Genomic DNA, 22,970 nt, shown 5'->3' with positions numbered 1-22,970 from the left:
AGTCCATCAGGGAGGCCCCACATGCAGGGGCGCTGTGCTACCTCCAATCTCAGGTTGTCATCTGCTGTGTCAATAGGGGTACAGGGCAATTACGCCTCGGGGCATGGCTCAACCCCACCATGAAGGTTTTGAGGTGATATACTCCGTCTGAAGCTAGCTTCCCTCTGGAGGGCCGCTGCCTTTCTCTCTAGCCAGGCGCTTCAGGCGTCTCTTCTGTATATCAGCCGGGGGAAGCCACCTCTGCCTCTCAGCAGCGGCTTCGTGCAGGGGGCCAGGATGGAGTCATCTGATAGTGCCCGGGAGGGTCAAGTTCAACCTCTTTGGGCTCTCAGTGACACTTGGTCAGGCCGTCGGTTACATGGCAGCCCGCCTAAGCAGCAATGTTCTGGCCCATCAAGCTGCTCCGGCGTGCTCGTCTCCCACTCACCGTAACTTCCAGGGCAGAATCACTGTGTTGTATCTTACCTGGTGCAATTTAAGGTGGTCTAGGCCCTCACCCATGGCAAATGTCAGAGGGGGGCCTGGGCACCAAAACGGTCATGGAAGAGTGTCTCTGCCTCACAAGTCAGACAGAGCCTCCATTTTGACGAGGGTTGCAGCATCCTCACTTCAGCTCTTGTCTGCTCGCAGCCGCTTAAGTCACTGCATTACAATAGCCTGCTGGTTGAATGGAGCCTTCATTTGTTGTCTCTTTAGTTTTCGGGTCAGATATCAGGCTTTGAACGCTGCTATCAGACCCACAGGGAAGCCATCTTGTTGGTCCGCCACTTGACTACAACCCCTACTCAGTCCTCCCCCACTCCATGAGTTTAAACCTGATAGAGTCAGCTCAAAATTAATTGATGCTGGTGCTGTGGGTTTTCATTGTGAAGTGCTATTTGCCTGTAACAACTTAACAAGATGGTGCCCCCAAAAGCCTAAGCGAAAAAGATTAAGAACCCGGTCTGCTATATGGTTCGTCTCTTTTCCTCTTACAACACATAATTAGATGGTAGATTTTCCATCCCTTTTCTACAGTAAGGGCCCTGAAAGGGTTTGATATGGAGGGCACAGTACTGTGTTTTCTTCCCAATTCCAAGGGTGTAATTCATTTTCTGATGACATTGGAACACTCCGATTTGGGTTTACAACACAATTTGTTGTGGTATTTTCCTGTGATTACCGTTTAGTGTGGGATCATGACATTAACATGAGGGTATGTTTTCTTTAATGCCAAGACCTAGTTTGTAAGCACTCATTAGTGCCAAGATAAGAGTTAGGCACCCGAAGAGCTGCCACCACAAATTTTGTCCCTGGACAATTTTAAAATAGACATTACAGCTGGAATCTGCATTTGTGCCTCCTAAGAAACAATGTGCTCCTTTTGAGTGTCTCCAAAAACAACATGAGTTGTTTAAGCTGCACAGTTCAAGCACATGGTCGAGGAAGAATCCATTATTTCTCACCCACCTTCCATTCATTCAACAGTAGAACCCTCAAACATCAATGTCAGTGTTCTTGCACTGTCCTCATCTGCACACGTTTAGCTGACTTCCCAGTGTACCACCTGATGAATGGCTACCCCTTTACTGAGGCACCCTATAGTACGTAGTTATGTGATGTATGATGACTCCTTTTGTGTTAATATATTTACAGTAAATAAAACAAAGTTAAAGTTTGCGTGTGCATCTGTCTGCCTATTTCCCATATTGACTTCTATTAAGGAGAACAACTCCTGTAACATGCAAAGGAATCCCTCCACTGTCCGCCATTGCCACTGTGAAGGCAGAATTCCCCTTCTACTAGTCCCCAGCCCCTGGTGTCACCTCCCCTGCCTCCAAAACGGCTCCAAAGTAAGAATGGCATACAGAATTCTGGATGCAGGGGCACATGTTTGTCGCAGGTCCACTATGCTCAATGACAGGAGATAAATAAACAAGAACCAAATAATGAACACAATCACTGGCGTTAGCCAGGTTTTTTTTTGCATCCATAAAAATACTTTCAATAAAAGGCAGGTGATGAATCCTAACAATAAAAAACAAATAGCTAAGGTGTGAAATGTACTGTTTACTGAACGTATTCAAAATAATGGTGGAGATTTAGGGGTCACCTAGTTGATGAGGTGTTTGTCCAGCTGATGAGGTGAACGCCAAGCTTGAACACTGGTATCTAATCTATCAATGCTACACCAAAGAGGATCCTAACCCCGCAATCAACACTGCTGTAGCCAGAATCCAGCACCTGAATGCCATGAGCTTGACAGAAGTCCCTATGTCTCCCTCTCTAGGGGTAGCAGATTTGAATGAGATTTACTTTCCAGCAAAGTTCTAGTTTACTCATCAGTCTACGAATAGATTGGAAGGAAGAAGTGAGATAAGACCGAGGAGGAATAGGAGAACAACAGAAGAAAGTGATGGAGTGATTCAAGTGTATAAGACATAACAGTAGAGGAGGGCTGAAGAAGAGAGTTGGGAAGAAGAGCAGAGAAGTTAGCAAAATAGGAAAGGGATGAATGAAAATGTAAAAACAGATGTGAAAAAAATGACAAATCACAGTACAAAACCAAAATCAGGGGAAGAGAAGAATTAGGGAGAGTAGCAAGAAAGAATAGTTGAGAGGTGAAGGTTGGAATCACCAAAAATAAAAGAAGAGTCAGAAGACAAAGACAGTAAAGAGTGGATATTATAACAGAAAAATGGCAACTATCCAGAGGGACAATGGGCAATAAGATACAGCTTAAAGAAGGAAACTGTGGCATTTGAAAGAAGAAAAGTGTGAAAAGAAATAGGGAGGGGAAGAGGGAACACTAACAGCAGTACCACAGCCAATGCTTGATAAGCGAGGAGAGAGAAAGAAATGGCCGAAGCAACAGGGGCTGAAGAGTCAAAAGGAGAAATCCAAGTTTCATTAAGACATGCATTTAAAGTAACAGTGGAGCAGATTAAAACATGGGACAGAGTTAATCTAGGGGTCGCCCAGTTGATGAAGAACACACCAAGAAATATGACCCCTGGCAACCCTATATATATCAAGGGTACGCCAGGTAGGTGCTCAAACCCACAACCAATGCTGTTACAGAGGACAACTTGTGTCTATGTGCTTGAAAAGATTGCCCACTTCACAAAACATTTGTGGCCAGAACAGCGCATGAAGGTGCAGGTGCTTTGACCTCAATGCATGACTAGGAGCCACCATGTGGTGAAATTATAAACAGCATCTCGGAAGGCTGTGTCAGCCATGTATCGCAAATCAATCAGGCTCAAAATAGTGTCCGCATTTGTTGGGAAAATTGACTCATTTGGCGAATAATAGAAAAAGTATGATTATGGTCAAATGTTTTCTTGTACAGTGCATGTGGTTTCTTGCAGTGATCAAAGAGGAAGGACTTCCTCTTTGTTAACCTCCTGCAAGTTGAATGAATGGGGCATGCGTGTCATTTGCTGAAATAAAACAGTGGGATATGAGGCTCATGTTAGGCAAAAACCTGTGCAGTTCCCTTAGGGACCACTGCAAAAGGCTTAGGACTACAGGTGTTGGCAGTAAACCCAATTGGTAGCAGTCTGTACCACCCAGATTTACCTGGTAGCTGTGGCTGAGCAGCCAGACTTCTCTCAAGAAGAGTTAGACAGTATATAGAGTATACACAATAGGTACCAAAATACAGTAGCAGAAGCAAACACTGACCAGAGCTTTGGTATAAAAGTATATCATTATTTATTTAAAAACACACTTGTAAAATACACTAACACTAATATGGCAAGCAAGTTCAAACAGTCAATATATATATATATATACATCCCTGATTACTTATTGAACAAGTCTTAGTTAAAACACCACTTATTTGCAGACAGAGGTGAGCGCTTAACCTAAGACGGCACTCCAATAAGTTAGTTTAAAGGGAAGGGAAAAGGCAGAATTAGGACAGCACACAATACCAACACTTTTAAAAGAATCACAGCAAGTCAGAAAAAGGCAGAGTCTACCTGTTAGAGTAAGAAAGTTCATAGGCCAGGCCCACTCTTGGAGAGAGCAAGGCGGAATGTGTCCTAGATTACACAGTTGAATAATACTTTAAAAGGTATTTGCAGATAGTTCAAAAAGGGTTGGATCAGTTCGGACAAAGTTAGTTAGCAGGTCCCAGGCCACCCCAGGATAGAGTCAAGGATTTACGGGACACCTTGATCAGTCTGTTGCAAGGGAGACCAGGCGGGACACAGTACCTGAAATAGTGAGAAAGCTCCAGCGGGGGCAGTTGTTCCTGGCAGCGGAAACACCAGGCGAAGGGAGGATCCCCCCCAATCCTCATGGATAGTCGGCCACCCCCCCTTTTAGCTTCGGGACAGATCGTTGGCAGAGGAGACCAAGGATAGGCCACCTTTCAAAACACCATTTCCCCATGGTGAGGCTACAGAGGCCTCGAAAGGCAGAAATCCACGAAACATTAGCAGATCTGGTCGCATACGGAGTCCCGCCAGAATTCCTGGTCATACACCTATGGGGAAATTACTGGCAGCGGATGCAAGTCGGTGCTTCGTCCAGGGGAGTAGAAGATTTCGACGTGGAGGAAAGCTGGAGGTCGTTGCACTGCCAGGGAAGAAACCAGCCGCAGAGTTTCCCGGTTAAAAGGTACTACCCTTTTATTTGCGTTAGTGGTGAAGCGTGGCTATCCGGCCGCCGGGGTGCTTGGCACGGGCGATTCGACCACCAGGAAGGCGAAAAGAGGGCGAACTGGTTATCCCCACCAGTTCAGAGGAAGAAGACTCTCCGGGATGAAGATCTTCTCTGTCGTCGGGAAGTGGTGAGGCGGTTCAGCAGGGCTCCACCGGTGGCGTCGTCGTTGCAGGTCGGCTCAGCTTCTCCCTCTTCAGATTCTTTGGTCCTGTGGCGACTTCTGAAGTTCCAGTCCCCAAAGCCCTGCTTTTATGCAGAAAACCCCCATTCATCAGTCCTAGCTGTCACTCAAACATGCTAAGTGGTGAGCCGGGCGGCTCACCACTGGGCCAATCACACAAGAGTGCAACTTGAGTTGCCGAGGCAACTCAGTCCAGGGTGCCTAAACCACACATCCTGTAGACCCAGACAGAGTGGCACCACTTTTGGAGGCTTCTGTGCAGAAGCCCGCCAAAAAGTGGAACAAAGGGCTCGACTTGGGTTGGAGTTAGAGGCAAACACAAACGCCATTTTAAAACCGAGTCCTGGCAAAAAGACCCAACCGGCGAATAAATATTAATAAACAACCCAGCGGTATCTTTAACATTGCACCAAAAAAGTGGTGTGTTTAAAATGAATGGGAAAATCCCATGGGAAATATTCCGGTGGAATATTTTGCGTGGTAACCACTGCCACTAGCCAAAAACAGACCCAGGGGCAATCCAATTACCCCTACCAGTACTTCAACAATATGATGGTTTGTACTGGTTCTGTTCACAATTTAAGACTAGTAAAGTCAATGGTGACTTTACACGCCCTGGGAGACAGTAATCAGTCCCAGGGTATGGAGTCTATGTTTGGGGGTCACTATGACACCCCTTTGTTACTGCACTGAGGGTGCTGTGTAACACATTTACCAAAACCACATGAAACCCTATGGAGTAAAAGACCCCATAGCCCATAAAACACATTACAAAGTCAAAGGATATCTCAAATCATGTCTAGGAGTGGGAGAAAAAGTGTCTCACTCTTAGCAGGAGAAAAAAAGAAACCCCAAAAATCCAGCAAAGTTGCTGGGGGACTCACTAGGTTGGGGAAATTAACCTTAACAGAGAATTCTCCCCAACAGCTCAAAATGGCTTTTTCATTAGAGCTTCAATGGGTAGGTTATAATGTTCGCATTCATCTTAGTTTGTCTTCATGTCTCTCTTCCACGTGTTGGGAGTGCAATTGCACATCTTATTGCTTTTCCTAAGTGCCTGCCATGCATGCATGCATGGATGCATGCATGCATGCATTTGTTCATCATCTTGTTCATGTTGTAGCAGTGTTGGTGGCAACTAGTCCAGCGTAATATGGTGATGCTGGAGGCAGGCTCTTTGGGCTATCCAGTCCAGGGTGCAGGTTGCGACAGTATCTGGTGATGTTGACTCTTGTGCTGTGAATGATGTGGGATCTCAATAGGGATGTCCTCCATAGTCTGTACCAGTGCAGTAGGTTTGAAAACTGAGCATTTTACTGGACCTGAGCAGGTGCTCTTTTACTCTATCCGCATTTTAAACTTTGAGCATGTACTGGAGAGATTGAATGAGGGCTGAATGGAATGGGTTGGTTTTGTCCACAAATGTTTCCTCATCGGGCTGGGGTATGTCTGAGAAGGAGTAGATTAGACAGAAAGCCAGCAATCTGTGCCATTTGTGTCATGGTGCTGACTCCACAGAAGTGTGGATATCAGAGGAAGTGTCAACAGGGACTCTGTGGATGAAGGTGATATGTTTTTTCCATCGGAGCCACTTCCCTCGCAAATGGCATGATCATCTTTGATGGTGCAATCATCAATGAGGGGATGAAGATTGTTGATTGAGCAGTTGACTGACAGGTGTTCGAGTGACACCCGGGACGAGGTTTGATTCGTCGACTGGTTGTGTACAGTGCTTGATTATCTGTTGGTGGTGGACGCTTAGTCAACAATTGGAACTTGGCCACCAAAAGAAGGTTCCTCATGGACCACCTTTGATGACAAAGACAGAGCAACAACCAAAATGGCCCTTTTAGGTAAATTAACAGGGTTAGTTCTTCAACACTTTTAATGTCTATGAGGGAGAGCAGTGAAAGCAGTGCACTGGGGGGCTTCTATCATCTGCACACATTTTGCAGAAAAGCTATTTAAATCGGACCTGATTCGAGTGAGAACCATCGTTCCAACCAGACGGTCCGACGGGCCAAAAGAAGACGTCCCCATTTGCACACCTCCACAGCAGAGGCGGAATACGCAGAGCATGCAGTCGGGCCCTGCTGACGTGGGAGCCCCTTAAAGGTGAGGCACAGCAGCCCTTTGGAGCACAGCGGGACCCCGGCAATGCAGCACCAACCCCCGGGTGGTAACCTCGAGGCCTGGCTGGGGCATCGCAGCAGCCGGCCGTTACCCGAGAATCCTAAAGGCGCCAAAGGAAACATGCGCCACGGTCCTCCCAGAACCTCATCAAATTACCACACACGATCAAGCGGGGGGAGCATTGCTCTTCATACTACCGAGGGTCTACCGTGAGGACAGCCCCACCGTACCTGGGTGCCTAGCAGGAGTGTGCACCCGTGGCCCTGGCTGCAGGCACATTGCGTGACCCAGCTGGGGAATAATGGAACGGCCCATCTCATGGGGCCACGGGCGGTTGGGCCAGACTTCCTCCCCCCAGCCTCCAAACGCTCAAAACATCCCCAGGCCCAGCACCCCCACCATCAGCCGCTCCGACATCAGGGAAGGCATAAAGCACTTCCGCACTAGCACGGGAGGGGAGGTTGGGGAGAGGGCTCTAGAGCCGTTTGCCCGCTTCCACCCTATGATTGAACTGCACACCTGCTGCAGATCATAGCAAGCCCACAGAGTGCATACCGGACACAGACACAAAGGAACGCCACAATGCCCCCCCCCCCCCCCAACCAAGCTCACATGATCCCTGCAACCTGTCATACCACTAGGTAGTAAAGGATCAGGGGGAGCAGACACACATTGGCACTCTCCCATGGCAACAAGACTCCACAGAGTGAAGAGCTCCAAACCAGTGATCCTGTACCGAACAGGCCAGTACTCCACGATTGCAACCAGGGAGGTGGTGGCCCTCTTCCGAGAGGTGTGTGCCCGCCTTGTGAACCCCAGAGACTTGCCGCAACCAAGACAGCACAGAAGATCAATCCACATATAGGGTGAACAGGAGAATTAACATCCCCAGGCAGGGCCACACACTGGCCTATCCAGAATCCTGGGTCCCTGGTCCGACAAATACAACCACTACGCAGAAAGGAACTCCACCCTAAAAAGGCTCAGACGGTACACCACTCTGATGGGTCCAGTGAAGGTAGACGCACTGTGAAACCCACCCTCCTGAACTCCCAGCGACCCTATACCCCAACCTCCGGGGCGACCACACCACGGAAGGAAGGCACAAGGAACACAGACATTGTCTGAAACGAACCTGATCATTGAAAACAGCGAGTCAGATGAACATCATATTATAAACTGTAATTCAGGCAACACATGAGACAAACCCTCGGAAACTATGATAACAACGTTGGACAAAACGCATAGCTGTGGGTACGTGAGAGGACACAGCCCACCCGAACAATATTCCAGCACCCAGGGCAACTGCTGCAGTATATACATACAGACCTACAAATAAGTCCTAAAACATGCAAGTCCCTTATACGGAATTTCCCAGCCCAACGCGAAGGGCCCTAAGCCCCCTTCTTACACCCACCGCCAGGCAAGCCCCGCAGCCCCTTCAACAGACCAGCACTGGCATCCATGACGCGGGACTCCTTCTGACACCCAGTGCCTAGCAAGCCCCGGAGCCTCTCCGCAACACAGCCCACCACCTCAACAAAGCCGCCAAGGAGTCAGACCCGGCAAACCCCGCTCCTGGCAGGCGGTAGTACCTTGAACCCCCCGGCGCGGTACAGCTCGCAGGCCAACACAGACCTGCAGCAACCAGCAGCCAGCAACAGTCAGCCAAAGCGCGGCCCGGGGGACCGGCAACAACGCCGCTGCGACCTCAGCGCATCACACCTCCACCAGAGACTCGGACCTACACCCATCATGTCGAAAAAACCAGCGAAGCAAGCAGACAAAGCTACTCTCCTATCCACCCCTGCAACAGACAGATCCAGGAGGGGGGACCGCTAGAAGCAGGGGAAACCAAAGCTGGGAGCATGCACGCAGAACCACCCCGGGAAGGCCCGACTCAGGCGGTCACGAAGTCTGACCTCCGGGACCTCCTAGCAGCATTGACCAAAGAATTTCAGAAGGGCACCGAGGAGGTAAAGAGCACCATCACAGCGCTCGACACGAGAGTGGGGGAACTAGAGACAAGAACAATGGAGGCGGAAACCACCCTGTGCGAGCACAGCTACGAAATTGAGAAGGGGGCAGACAGGCTGCGCGCACTTGAAGCCCGCTGGGAAGCACTCGAACTCAAGCAGGAGGACTCAGAGAACCGCTCCCGCCGCAACAACATTCGCCTGAGAGGGATCCCCACATCCATTCCAGAGGCGGACCTCGAGCATTATGTGAGCAATCTTTTCTGCTTCATAATCACCCTGCCGGAAGACTCCCCCCTGGTGCTCGACATGGTCCACAGAACTAGAGTTAAATCCAACACCTCGGTCCCGCCGGACGTCCTGGCAAGAGTACACTACTTCAAGGTGAAGGAGGAGATCATGCGGGAGGCTAGGAGCTCCCTGCAAACACAGCTCAGGGACGCCTCAATCTCCCTTTACCAAGATCTTGCCGCCACCACACTCCTGAAAAGGAAAGCACTGAAACCAGTGACGGAATGGCTGAGGGAAAAGGGCATATCATACCATTGGGGCTTCCCCACGGCCCTGATTGTCCCCTGGAATGGGAGCATCCGCCACATACGCAAACTACATGAGGCCGACAAACTACTGAACCCGGCAGCAGGAGGGGAAACCAACATCAAGGAAGCGCCCTCAGACCAAAAAGACTGGCGGAACTCTAACCGGTCCTGGTCCCGGTGGAGAGGCGCCGTAGAATAATCAGGGGACCCCTACTCAAAGGCAAGCGCCCAAGCAACGACGACTAAGGTGGGGCGACACCGACACCCAGGTTCCCCCGGAACCAACAAGCATCGCCAAAAACCAGACGCCAGCCACTAACACTGGACACGCACCAAATTCTTTACATAAAACAACACCTCAACCTCACATACAGCTTTCACCGCCACGTAATAGAGGCCTAAGGGTCTCATCCTCAAAGGACTAAGTTAGCCCAGCCGGAGCCCCCGTTGGTTGACGGCTGGTCCAGTTGACCCCATTTTGTTTTAATGGGGGGAATAGAGGGGTGGCCACCGAGGGGGGACAAACCCCCAAAACAAGTCCCAGCTCACCTGGCAGCCGCCCGCACAGGCCGGCAATAAGCAGAGCATGATGGTGCCCACTAGCTGCAAACTACCCACACCGAAATGGGGTCATCCATTAAGAACCTGACCATGATCAACTGGAATGTCCAGGGACTGAACTCCCCCAGGAAACTGAGGTCCGTGGAACACCGCCTGACCCAGCTAGAGGCGGATGTAGTCTTTCTACAAGAAACCCATCTCCTAGCCGCGGACGAACAGAGTCAAATACCAAAGGTTCCCTAAAAGATACTTTGCATTCTCTGGCCCAAAGAGGGGAGGGGTGGCAGTCCTGCTGAGTCAGTCAGCAGCACTGACAAAGGTCACGGTCAAACGGGACCCCGAGGGCAGGTTCCTAATGATTAAAGGCCTACTGGTCGAGCTCCCAATAACCATCATAGCAATATACTGCCCAAACGAAGCCCAGGAGCGCTTCCTACGTAGGATCCTCCCAGTCATCTCGTCCTTTGCCGAATGACAAACTACTGATCGGAGGGTACTTCAACCTCACCCCAGACCCAACCATCTACAATACCTTGCCGCCCAATGGAACAGACTTCACGAAGGAACTGGGGTTCACGGAATTCCTAAGAGAGACAGAGACAATCGACGCCTGGAGGCTGGCGAACGACAAGATACGCGACTACACTTTCTTTTCGCACGTCCACAGGGGTCTCTCCAGGATAGACCTTCTACTCATCTCAAGCTCGCTGTTCCCAAGCATCGTGAACATCCACATTGGCCTGAGAGTGATCTCTGACCACACCCCAGTCATAGCGTAGCTCCAGACGGAAAGCCTACCAACACCGCGACACAGAGCCTGGAAGCTGCAGGACTATCTCCTCACAGACATTGCAGACAGCCAGGAGTTGTCAGAAGCCCTCACTAACTACTTCACGGAGATCGTGGGGAAAAAGGCCTACAGAGGCTATGGTGTGGGATGCCATGAAGCCAGTGATCCGAGGGGTAGCCAAGAACTGTTCAGCAGCACACAGGCACCGGCACCAGCTAAAATCAGAAGAACTGGAAACGGAGGTTGCACAGAAAGAGGCAAACCACAAACAACGCCAATCAAGGTCATGGAACGAGCTACGCAAAGCTAAAGTAGCCCTGGAAATGCACCTGGCAGACCGTACAGCCCGAGCGTTGACATACACGAAGCAGTACGATTACCTGAACAGCAACAAAGACAACCGCCTACTCGCCCACAAGCTCAAGAAAATACACACCAGGAACATTGCAGTCCTACGGGACCCCACGCTGTTCTGAGGCCAAAAAGATAACTATCATGACCGAGCACCATAGGAAGGTAATGTCAGGGAATCCTACGGAAGCGGCACCACTCGCCGCCTACCTGAGCACGATCCCAAGGCCACCCCGCCACCCACAGATGGACATCCTGGAAGACCCTATATACTCGAAGGAGGTGTCTGAAGTGATCCGCTCCATGAAAAACACGGCTCCTGGCCTAGACGGGCTGCCCGCGCCTTTTTATAAGAAATACAACCACATCCTGGCCCCCCACCTAGCTTCACTTTTCAACTCCTTCCTCGAAACTGGCTCCACCACCCCCCTCCATGGAGGAATCGGTCACAGTGTTGATTCCAAAACCAGGAGCAAACCTAGAGCTCTTCGCGTCATTCGACCCAGTTGCTCTACTGAATGTAGGCTCCAAAATCTTCTCGACGTTACTGGCACGCAGGCTCGTCGGGCTCCTCCCAGACCTCATTCACCCAGACCAAACTGGTTTCATTCCCGGGCGCAACATCTCGGACAACATCAGGTGCACCTTAAACACTATTGAGACAGCCAATAGAACTGGAGAAGAGCTAATGGTGGCCTCGCTCGACGCATAGAAGGCATTTGACATGCTGGACTGGGGCTACATGAGGCGGACGCTGTGTCACTACGGAATTGGCCCGAAATTCTTGAAATGGACGATGGCTAACTATCAGCACCCCACCACAACCCTGAGGATCAACGGCGCCAGATCCCCAAGAATCGAAATCACTAGAGGCACACGCCAAGACTGCCCCTTGTCGCCTCTTGTCTTCGCCCTGTCAATGGAGCCGTGCGCCTCCAGAATCTGGCAGAACCCGGCAATCCTGGGCCCCAAATTCAAGGACGATACCTACAAAGCGGCCCTATACGCCGACGATATACTGCTAACACTTACGCAGCCAAGCACATCCCTCACTGCGCTATGAGAGGAGCTAAGCAGCTTCAAGTCAGCATCAGGGTTCTCAATCAACCTAACAAAGTCCACAGCACTGGGCATCAACATTCCAAAAGCAACGCTGGCCTCTATAGCGGCCTGCCTCCCAATCCCATGGGCCAGATCCCACTTAAATTACCTAGGCATCCACCTACCGAAGCTAGCAGATCGCACCTACAAACTAAACCTCCCGCCCCTGCTGAAGGACCTACAGTCGGATATGGCCCACTGGCAAGATCAAGAAATATCCTGGCTAGGAAGAATCGCAGCACTCAAGATGAACTTGGTCCTTAGACTGCTCTACCACTGCCAAGCCCTCCCGGTAGCAATACCCAAACAAGCCAAACAGAAACTGCAAGCAAATATGCTAAAATTTGTTTGAGGGGGCAAGAAGCCTCGAGTAACCAGGAAAGTCTTACTTAGGAGCCCCGGGTCCGGAGGTCTGGGAGTCCCTGAGGTCAAAAGGTACTGCCTAACCACCCAGCTCTCGGCAGCATTCATGTGGCAACCTGGCATCAACAAGCCCCGCTGGCTAAAGCTGGAGGAGGACTGGAGCCAATACCCACTGGGATCCCTCCCGCACATCACATGGCCCAAAATTCCCCCTAACGCCGGGCCCCTCTCGACCACCAGGAACACGGTAAGCAGCTGGAAACAGGCGGCAAGAAGGTGGAACTGCAGGAGCACGGTGGGGCCACTTTCTCCAATCTGAGAGAACCCGGACTTCACCCCAGGCCAAGGGCAGAATGTTTTTTCTAAGTGGAAGGCGGGCGGCCTGCAGCGCGTAGCGGACTTCTACGAAGGAGACTCTCTACTCACCTTCGAGGATTGCAAGATGAAATTCCAGGTACCGGAAACCAGGAGGTTTCACTACACCCAGCTCCACCATTGGTTGTCGCATGACTCAATGAGAATACATGGGCACAGAGAACTGACAGCACTGGAGCTCACGCTATGACAACCCCAGCCAGGGGGAAGATTTCCACCCTGTACAGGCTGCTGGATAGGGCAGACCCCGACTCAGAGACCTAGGCCCAGAACTAGACAGGACCAGCTGGGAGCGCATCTGGAGAAGAACCCACAAGACCTCTAAATACGTAACTAACAAAGAGGGAGCCATTAAGGTCTGTTACAGGTGGTACATGACACCAGAAATCCTTCACAAACGTAACCCCGCTATCCTGCCACACTGTTGGAGGGGCTGCATGGACACAGGAACGTTGTTCCACCTCCTCTGGGAATGCCCGAAGGCAGAGAAGTTCTGGAGAGAGGTCCTGGAGCAAATCCGACAGATCACAGGCCTATCAATACCATGGGACACCAGGATTGTCCTACTTGGAGACACGGGAGAAGGACAGTTCCTGATGACCGGCAACCTGGCGGACCTCTGCACACACCTACTGACCGCAGCCAAGATTTCAATCGCCAAGCTGTGGAAACTTCAGGAAGGCCCAGCAATCCCTGTGTGGTGGGTCAAATGCTGGGACATCGCCGCAGCGTAGAAAATTACCGCCATCCGTCTGGGCAACCAAAACAAGTTCGACAGCACCTGGGGCCCATTCCTGGACTTTGTGGAAAGATTCCCGGGAGTGGCCAGACAACCTCCAGCGCTCCGCTGGCTAACTAAAATGGACTAACATCCTAGCAGCCCCCTGGATCGGCGCACATGGCTGCCTACCCTATCGCAACCACAGCACCCATACCCTGTAACTTTGATCTGAGACTGATGCGACCCCTCCCCCAGACCACCCCGTAACTCACTGCCCATTCTTTTCCCCCCTTTCGTTTGTCTTTTTGTTCTTTTTACCTCAGTTGAGGCATGTTTTCTTTTTCTGGTTTACTATGTTTCACTCAAAAGCATGTCACAAAGAATAACAAAGCCTCTGCTGTTTATAAATGCCAATAAAATGTTACATTGAAAGAAAAAACACCTAAAGAAATTGTGACACCGATATTGATGATTCAAATGATCAAGAGGACAACAACTAGAAGGATTGAAAAACTATTAAGTACAGTGAGGCAGTATTGTTAGATTTCTACAACTAATAATAAATGCACAAATGGGTGTTAGTACAAAATCTGTTGATAAAGAACATTTACAATAGAATTCACATGTTCCATTTTTGTTAGCATTTCGTTCTACTATGCATTGTAAAATACAATAACATTCTTTGGAAAAAGGTTTTGTCATTAGATATTTAGCTTCCCAGTCCCCCCTGCTCTCTGCAAATGTTGCCCACATCAGTAAGTAGCGAGTGCTTAGAGGGCATGACAAATATGTGGAACTAATGGGACAACATCTTTTTGTGATATAAACTATCACCAGAGAAAAGTATTGAGTACTACAGAACAAGCAACATCATCAGATTTTCCACAAGTATAACAAAATAAACAAGAGTTGGGCAGTTTTGAAATGAATTAACATTTTTGATAGGTTGGTGGTACTGGAAATTTAGATCCCCCAAATGCCCATCAATTTCACTAAGTCATGTGCCTTTATTTTAAATCTTTTATCTTTGAAATAAACAATGACAGTGTCATTACTCTTGTTGCTACTATCCAGAGGGAATTGTGGATTAACAGAGATGTGCATATCTAACAAATTCTCCAATCATCTTTGCATTTAAAAAAATATGATTCTGTGTTGAAGGTCTAGCCGCTTATATTTGTTTTCCTCAGGAGGCAGTGCTCTATTGCAGTGCTGAATTACATTTTTCTTATATTATATTCTATTTTTCTGAGGAGACAAAGATTATTACACCCAAATGTTCTGAAATAACGTGCATCTAAGTAATTTTTCCATACAGATTTTTTGAAGGACCATGCATTAATTAAAAAACTTATTTCAAAATGCAGAGAGTAATGGAGAAACATTTACTGTAAACATGAAATATCAAACAAAAGTAAAACTATTAACGGGCCACTGCAAGTAAGCTCAAATGTTCACTCACCTCAGCATTATAAAACTTAGTCTTCACATCCAGTGGTTTGAGAACCTGATTGAACAAAGAATGAAGATTAATGACAGATTTAAAGGTTGCTTTTTCATACTTAAAAACCTGTGGGCAATGTCTAAACTTCCACCACAGCCTCTGCCATGACAGACCCAATTCAGTCTTACAAAAGTGTCTTTCTTTCAGGCGAGATAAACCTCACAGAATAGCAAAAATTATATAACTGCCCATCTGGCTAAAGGGGGGGATTAGCCATCCCTAACCTTAACCATTAAATTTATGCTGCGTAATTGAAAAAAGCGTTTCATTGGCTTCACACTCATTCAGAATTATGCAATAACTGGGAAGGAACATGTTACTTACCTGTAACTATTGTTCTCCAGCATAGGTTCAGATGCTCACAAATATTCCCCATCGTCAGGCTGGGAATCCTTGGTAAAAGAAAAGACAGTTTCACTTTCAATTTCAAATTGTATTTCTCCTTTAAACCAATCACTGTACTCGGTCATACTGCCCCCCCATCCAATGAGAGCCCTCTCCTTATGCCCCTACTCTGGCAGCCATCTTCAGATTTGATAAGCACGTAAAGTGGCAGTATGACCAAGAAGAGCCGCAGAGGGGTCGGAAGGAGGGTTCGCATTTGAATCCATGCAAGACACAGGCTGGAGAACAATAGAGAGTTAAGTAACTTGTTCCTTCTCCAGCCTGAATAACAAATACATAGCAGTACAACATTACACAACCACGGGAGGTGGCAAGGCTCAACAGGATCAATTATCTCTTACCTCTGGAACAGACTCACTTCAAGCAAACAGGTTGCGTAGCACTGCTTGGCCGACTCTGGACTCCCTGTTGACACAGTAGAACTTTGTGATGATGTGCGTGGACCTCTATGTAGCAGCCCCTGCAGATGCTCAGCAGGGGCACACCAGACAGGAACGCCGTAGTTGCAGCGATCGCTCTGGTGGAATGGGCTCTCGGACGTCCGGGCAGCAGTCGGTTCGCCTACCGATGACAGTGCGTGATGCAGCCGGAGAGCTACCTTGAAATGGAAGCCTTGGACAAGGCCTTCCCTTGATTCACAAGACCAAAGTTTACAAACAGTTCTGTAGCCTTCTGAAAACTCTTCGGGAGTGTCATGTAGAACTTCAAGACACGAGCAACGTCCAGCGAGTGCAAGGCCCTTTCAGCCAGTGACGAAGGCTTCAGGAAAAAACAAGTAATGCTAATGGCTTGTTGAGGTGGAATTCCGACATGAAAGAGGGGTGCGTCCGCAGCACCACCCTCAATTCATGGAAAGTCCGGTATGGTTGTTTGCAGGATATGGCCTGATCTCTCTCACCCAGATCGCCACAAGGAAATTCATTTTCCACGAGAAGAACGAGAGGGGCCTGATGCATAGGCTCGAAGGGGTACCTATAACCCTCGTCGGAACCCTGTTTAGTTCCCACGTTGGGGCAGGAGCCTTCACCGGCAGGGAAGATTAAAAAAGTACTTTGAGGAACTCCTTGATGAGTCGATGAGACCAAAGTGAAGACCTTCCTGGATGCGTGGTGTAGCAGGAGATAGCCGCCAGATGTACCTTGATAAAGGGTAATCTTCTGAGACCGGCACCACATAACGAAACGCTTCCACTTGTGCCCGTAGCACCTCAAAGTCGACGAAGCCCTGGCGAGGACCTCCCTGCAGTCTGCAGGCAACTCATACCCCCCAAACAGGATTGCACCTCCTTCTCTGGTGAGAAGATCCAGAACCACTGGCAGTTTAACCAGAGGCGACACGGACAGGCTGAGAAGGGCCAAAAACCCAATCTGCCTCGGCCACGCCGGGGCGATGAGTATCATCCTGCATTGGCACTGTCCGAGTGTGTTGGTGACTCGTAGCAGAAGAGGCAATAGAGGAAATGCTTACGGGAAGGAGAACGTGTCCCCCAGGTTCCTCGGTTGGTGGAATCAGTCAGCAATCTTCTGGCATTTGGAGTTCACTGCCGTCGCTAAAAGATCAATCTGGGGCCTGCCCCACTTGGCGAAGATGTGGTCCACATGGTCCTGCTGAAGTTCCCACTCATGGCAGGAGCGCAATTCCCTGCTGAGGGAGTCTGCAACGCTGTTCTGCGGTGAAGAGGGACATGGAACACCTCTTGTCCGATGGCCCAGCGCCACAAGTCCTACGCTTCCTTGGAGAGCACTAGGGATCAAGTTCCCCCGTTAACTGATGTAGAACACGGTGGTGGTGTTGTCGTCCGTGAGCATCTTCACCACCTTGACCTTCAGAGACAGAAGGAACGACTTGAGGGCCCAGAACACTGCCCGTAGCTCCAGGATGTTGCTATGGAGACCCTTCTCTCCAGCAGCCCCAGGCCTCTGGTGTGCAGACATCCGATGTGGGTTCCCCAGCCTTCCAGGGAAGCGTTTGTGGTGACCGTCTCCTGGTATGGAGGGTCTTGAAAACTGGTGCCTGGGGCGATGTTGGAGCGGACTGCCCTATCGCACGACGGGAGCTCCTCATCAAGCTGTTTCTTGTCCGCAAAGCTTCCGGACACCTGTATCCAGCGAGCGTCCAAGAACTCCTGAAGAGGTTGCATTTGCAACCTGCAGAGCCGCATGAGGTAGATGCAGGACATCATGACGAGCAATGACTTCAAGGTCTGCACAGCGGCTGTCTTCATTAACAACAGCCGCTGCACCTTCCCTTGAATGGCTGCTACCCTCCACTCCAAGGGTGACACGAGACAGGACACAGTATGGACTCTGGCTCCTAGGATGGTGCGATGGTGTGAAGCAGGACTTTGGATAGTTGATGGAGAATCCCAGATCTGTCAGTAGCTGGATGTCACCTCCGTGTGTCCGACGGCCAACTCCCACGAGCGGGCCCAGGCGAGCAAGTCATCGAGGTACGGGTCTACGTGTATGCCCCATAGACGCAGCTGGTGCCACCACCGGTGTCAGGCATTTTGTGAACACTCTGGGGGCCGACTTCAATTCAAAAGGCAGAGCCTTGAACTGGTAGTGCTGACCCTACACTACAAAATACAGAAACAATCAATGTTTCTTGTGAATGGGGAAGCAGAAATAAGTGTCCTCCAGGTCTGGTGATGTCAAGAAATCCCCAACCTCCAGATGGCCGAGCATGTGCCGCAACGGGACCATGCTGAACTTTTGGGACTTCAAGTATTTGTTGAGACGTTGCAAGTCCAGGATGGGCCTCCAGCCTCTTGTCTTCTTTCTGACCAGAAAGTATCTGGAATAGACTCCAGAGCCATTGGGAAACTAGCTCAATCGCCCCTTTTCACAGCATGGCCTGTACCTCTTCCAGAAGCTGAGGGATGTGCTACTACTGACGGATAATCAGAGGGATTAGCGGACACCTGCATCGAAACTCCAGGATGTACCCCTGTGCGAGAGCGTCCAGCACCCATTTGTCAGTGATCTTTTTCCACTCGCTGACGAACTTTGTCACGCGTGGGGGCCCGACGCACCAGCTGGTTCAGGCCTGTTGCGGAGCCGGCTATGGGAGGAACTCCAGAATAGGACCTCCAGAATAGGACCCAGCTTATACCACAGCTATCTGTGGTACTTGGCTAGGATCACCAGTGCGTTAGCCGCCTTGATAGTGGACGCCGCTGTGTAAATCACCTTCCTCCCCCCATGGCTTCCATCTTCTTCCCCTCGCTGTCCTGAGGGACCAAAGACGACGAGGACGGGTTAGCAGACCGTTTCTTCGCGGCCACCGATACCACCGAATCAGGCGATGGATGCAACCTCAGGCATTTGGGTGCGGAGTCTGCCAATGGATACCTCTTCTCCAGCCTATCCCGTTGGGCTGCAGTCATGCAACGGTTCTTCATGAGGGCCAGGCCCTGTTCCAACATGTTGTCTAGGCGGGGCACCGCAACGATTGTCTTCCACTTCACCTCACACCTCTGGTGCAAGAAACCCTCCTTCCTGGTTTCTTCGGGCACAAGCTGAAATAGCTCAGAGGCTCTGGCGAACATGGAGTGGAACAACCCCGCCTCGTCTGGAGGAGACGCCCTAGTCTTCGTCCGTAGTCGTGGCCGTATCTGTCCCCATACCTGTGTCTCGGTCTGCTGGGGGACAAGGGGCCTGATGTGGAGGCTGAAATGAGGGCGTCGGATGATGCTTCCTCTGCTTCATTGGAGGCAGAACGGGAGCCTGGGGGACCACCAGAACTGGGCTTGGAGGCACCCTCTTCTGGATCTCTGACACCAAGGTGTGAAGGCTTGACAGAATGTCCAGAGACGCATCCCTCGGGTGAGCTGGCGGGATCGGAAAACTAGACCCTGCACTGTCGTCGCCGTCTTCCTCCTCCTCTTCCATGTCCTTGTGGTCTGTGTGCGTGGACTCCCGGTCCTCGTCCATGGACGAGACCTCCATGGCTTGGGACACGGCCTGGGAGGTCTGTTTCGGGGACTTCCTTGCACCCATTTTTTTCCCCTCTGCAGGTTTTGAACCAGGCCTGAATCTGTTTCCCCCCCCCTTCTGGCGTGCCAGCAGACTTTGCCAAAGTCACTGCGACGGTGACGCACCTTGGGTGCAGGGATACCTTCTGTGCTGCGGGGGCTCCCTTCACAGGGTCGGCTCCCTTAGCAGTCATGATAGCAGCTGTCACCAACTCTATAGCCAACAAAGTCTTAGCCTGTGCCGATTGGGCCTGCTTGGGCTGTTCGGAACTCTTCTCCTCCGTCCGTGGCTTCTCTGACCTTTCCCGCTGTTCAGCCAGTTAGATGATTTCCTTTTCGAGGAGGAGCTCAATTGCTGGCTGGCAATGGAGGCGGAGGGTGATGTTGTTCGAGCCCAGTCCACCTTGGGACCCACTTCCGCGGTGAACCCGGTGGACTCGGACTTACGGTTCTTGGCCTTGTCTTGGGACCCCAAGGATGAGGCGCTCCTCGGACCGGTCCTGGGTGAGGCATGACCCTGCTTGGTGCACGGGCAGAGGCCTTAGCGTTAAGCGACACCACCAGTCTACTGTGCCTGTTCCTGTCGTCTTCTTGGAGAACCAGAGGTATATCTCGCACTCACCTCCTTATGGTCTGGGTGCAGGCAGTAGAGGCATTGCAGGTGCTTGTCTTCTACAAACACATTCCGTAGCCCGCACTTGCTGCGGTATTTGAAGAGGGACCTTCCCTCCTCCTTCTCCTCCGTCATGGTCAGAGGGCGCGAAGTAGGCCCGATGGTCTTCTGGAATCTTTGTTGATCTTCACCCTTGAGGGGCATTGAAATTCACTGACTGTTAGGCAGAATCCTGTGCAGTGACCCTAGGGACCACTACACACAATTAAGAACACAGGTGGTGATACAAGTTTTACCTTTGGTACAAGCCTGTACTACTATGTCATAGTGGTAGCAGTGGCGGAGCAGCCAGGCTGATCTCAAGAGTATATAAACAGTAGCAGAGATTACACAAAGGGACCACAATTACTGTGACTCAAGCAAACACTGACTCAAGGTTTCAGGTAGAAGAATAAGTACATTTATTTTTAAACCATTTGTTATAAACACAACACTTCTATTAAACTTCAATGAAAACCACACGTTAAATATACTACAACTAACCAATTCACTTTGTACAGTAAGTCTCAAGGTAAGTACCCTGTGTTGTCATGAACCGGTGTTAGGCACAAAAACACGTTACCGCGGATACGATTGCGATCACTTTTTGACAGTTTGTCTACTAAACAAACGTGTATACGTGACATGAAATGCTACCGGGGCAAAAACACACTTGGCACCTGAGATACCCAGAGGGAGTTGGAGGCAAAAATCACAGGCAATATTTTGGTTAGGAAGGCAGAATCAAGAACCACTCAGAGACAGGAGTTCACAAGTCAAAGGGCTGGAGCCAGGGACGAAAGACACCAGGGCCAGTTGCCGAAGATCACACGGTCTAACAGTTCACAATTCAACGGAGCCAAAAGTACTTCGATATTGTCAATGTTCGGAAGCAAAAGTTATAAGAAGGAGGGAAGACAAGGTCAAGCCTTGGAAATGAAGAAAAAGGGATTCACCCAGTTTCCTCAACAGAACACAGTACATTGTTCCAATAGTGCAGCTGGTGCCCTGGCAGTTGTTCCTGTTGTTTTCCCGTAGACCCACGATTCCTGGAGCTTCGTCGAGAAGGGAGGACGTCTGAAGGAGGTCTGCACCACACAGGGATGAGGCAGGCAGCAGCGACACAGAATAAAAGGTGCGCTCCTTAAAAACAGGAGAGGCTCTTCAGGTGGCTATCCAGACCACTACAGCAGTGTGCAGCGATTTCGACCACGGAAGAGGATCCTCTGGCTGTAGAAGATGAGCTATTTATCCCCACCAAGCTCAAGGGAAGAAAACTCCAGGCTGGATCTTCTCTGAGTCGTTGAAGGGCAGATAGCTCAGGACTGCAGCAGGGCTTCACCGGGACGGGGTAGTTGCAGCAGCCGTCGTTCTCTCCGCTTCTCTTCGGTTCCTTGTAGTTCCAGTGGCGACTCTCTGACTTCTAGCCCAAGAGACCTGCCTTTTATGCGCCATTCACACAGCCTGGCTGTCAATCACGCAGCAGGGGGTTTGTCCAGCCGGGACAACCACCTCAGCCAATCATGGCAAAGTGTGACTTGGGTTTCCTAGGATACCCTGTGCAGGGGGTGACTACACCCCTTCCCCACATTCGGTCTACCTAGACACCGAGGCGCCAAGAGTGCTGCTCTGCAGAAGCCAGCCAAAAGACGGTGAACAAAGAAGGCGAACCTAGTTTGCCACGCCAAGTAAAACACAAGAAGGACTTTAACAAAAAGAAATGGCAAATAAACCCAACCGGAGCCAAAAGAAAGATGATTTGGTAAAGCGGGTTTATGTTTGAGGCTAATATAATAGCCAAGAACAGTAGCACGTTTATCTAATATAATCGCGGTAGAAAAGTTAGGGTAGATACCACTGCAACCAGCCAAGTCTAATTTTTAACAGAGCGAAACAATGCTCAGGAAGGTACAGACAGAAAAGGGGTACAGATTAGCCCTTTCCAGTGCTACATGTAAGATGGGGTGTACTGGGTCTGTGGTAAAAATGACTATGAAAAGTAAATGGCAACTTTACCTTTCTCTGGGGGACAGTAGTCCGCCTCAGCGAAATGGAGTCAGAGGAAGTCTTAAAGACAACCCTGGGTTACTGCACTAAAGGTGCTGTGCAACCCGTACAAGAACAGGGGCACCTGGAGTGGTGTGCTCCAGTGCCCAAGATCACACAATGAGTAAAAACACATAGGCCAAAACACATGTAAGAGTGGAAAAAGGATGTACACGCTTACCAGGTGGAAAAAATAAACTCCAGAAATCCAGCAAAGCTGCTGGGGGACTCACTAGGTGAGGGAAATTAGCCCTAGAAGGAGAATTCTCCCTAACATAGCCCAATGTTCATTTCCAACAATTTCTACCCTTTATAAACTTTTGACAAGACGATCGGTTTCCACTAAACACACTTATGTGTCTCAGTAGTAAGCAATACTCCACTGGTATCGTACCCCAGTATGATTAGATAAAATTGATCCCATTCAATTGCCCTTTTCTGGAAATGCAAACAAGCTAGGCGGCCTGATTCATAAATGCAGAGTGTTGTATGAGCCAACCCTTCTGGAAAGAGGTCCTCTCACACATTAAGACAATATTTAATATTGAACTTCTAGGGAAACCTCCAGCCATTCTTCTGGGGGATGTGGATCAATAAGATCTTTACTATATAAATTGGATTACCTCCAAGTTTATTTGATGCA

General features: G+C 49.8%; 1 protein-coding gene across 3 annotated transcripts in view; it reads right to left on the bottom strand.

Annotated features, from left to right (window-relative positions):
* TRAPPC13 (trafficking protein particle complex subunit 13) overlaps positions 1-22,970 on the bottom strand; it is a 987,073-nt gene that overhangs the window by 311,900 nt on the left and 652,203 nt on the right. For all 3 annotated transcript variants that reach the window (XM_069627358.1, XM_069627359.1, XM_069627360.1), the window contains exon 7: positions 15,207-15,251. In XM_069627358.1, the coding sequence (XP_069483459.1) occupies positions 15,207-15,251 (45 nt within the window). The remainder of the gene's footprint in view (positions 1-15,206; positions 15,252-22,970) is intronic.

The sequence above is a fragment of the Ambystoma mexicanum genome, chromosome 6p (genome assembly GCF_040938575.1).
Source record: "Ambystoma mexicanum isolate Mex_15411 chromosome 6p, UKY_AmexF1_1, whole genome shotgun sequence".
Classification (NCBI taxonomy): domain Eukaryota; kingdom Metazoa; phylum Chordata; class Amphibia; order Caudata; family Ambystomatidae; genus Ambystoma; species Ambystoma mexicanum.
This window is presented reverse-complemented; position numbering and strand designations above follow the sequence as displayed.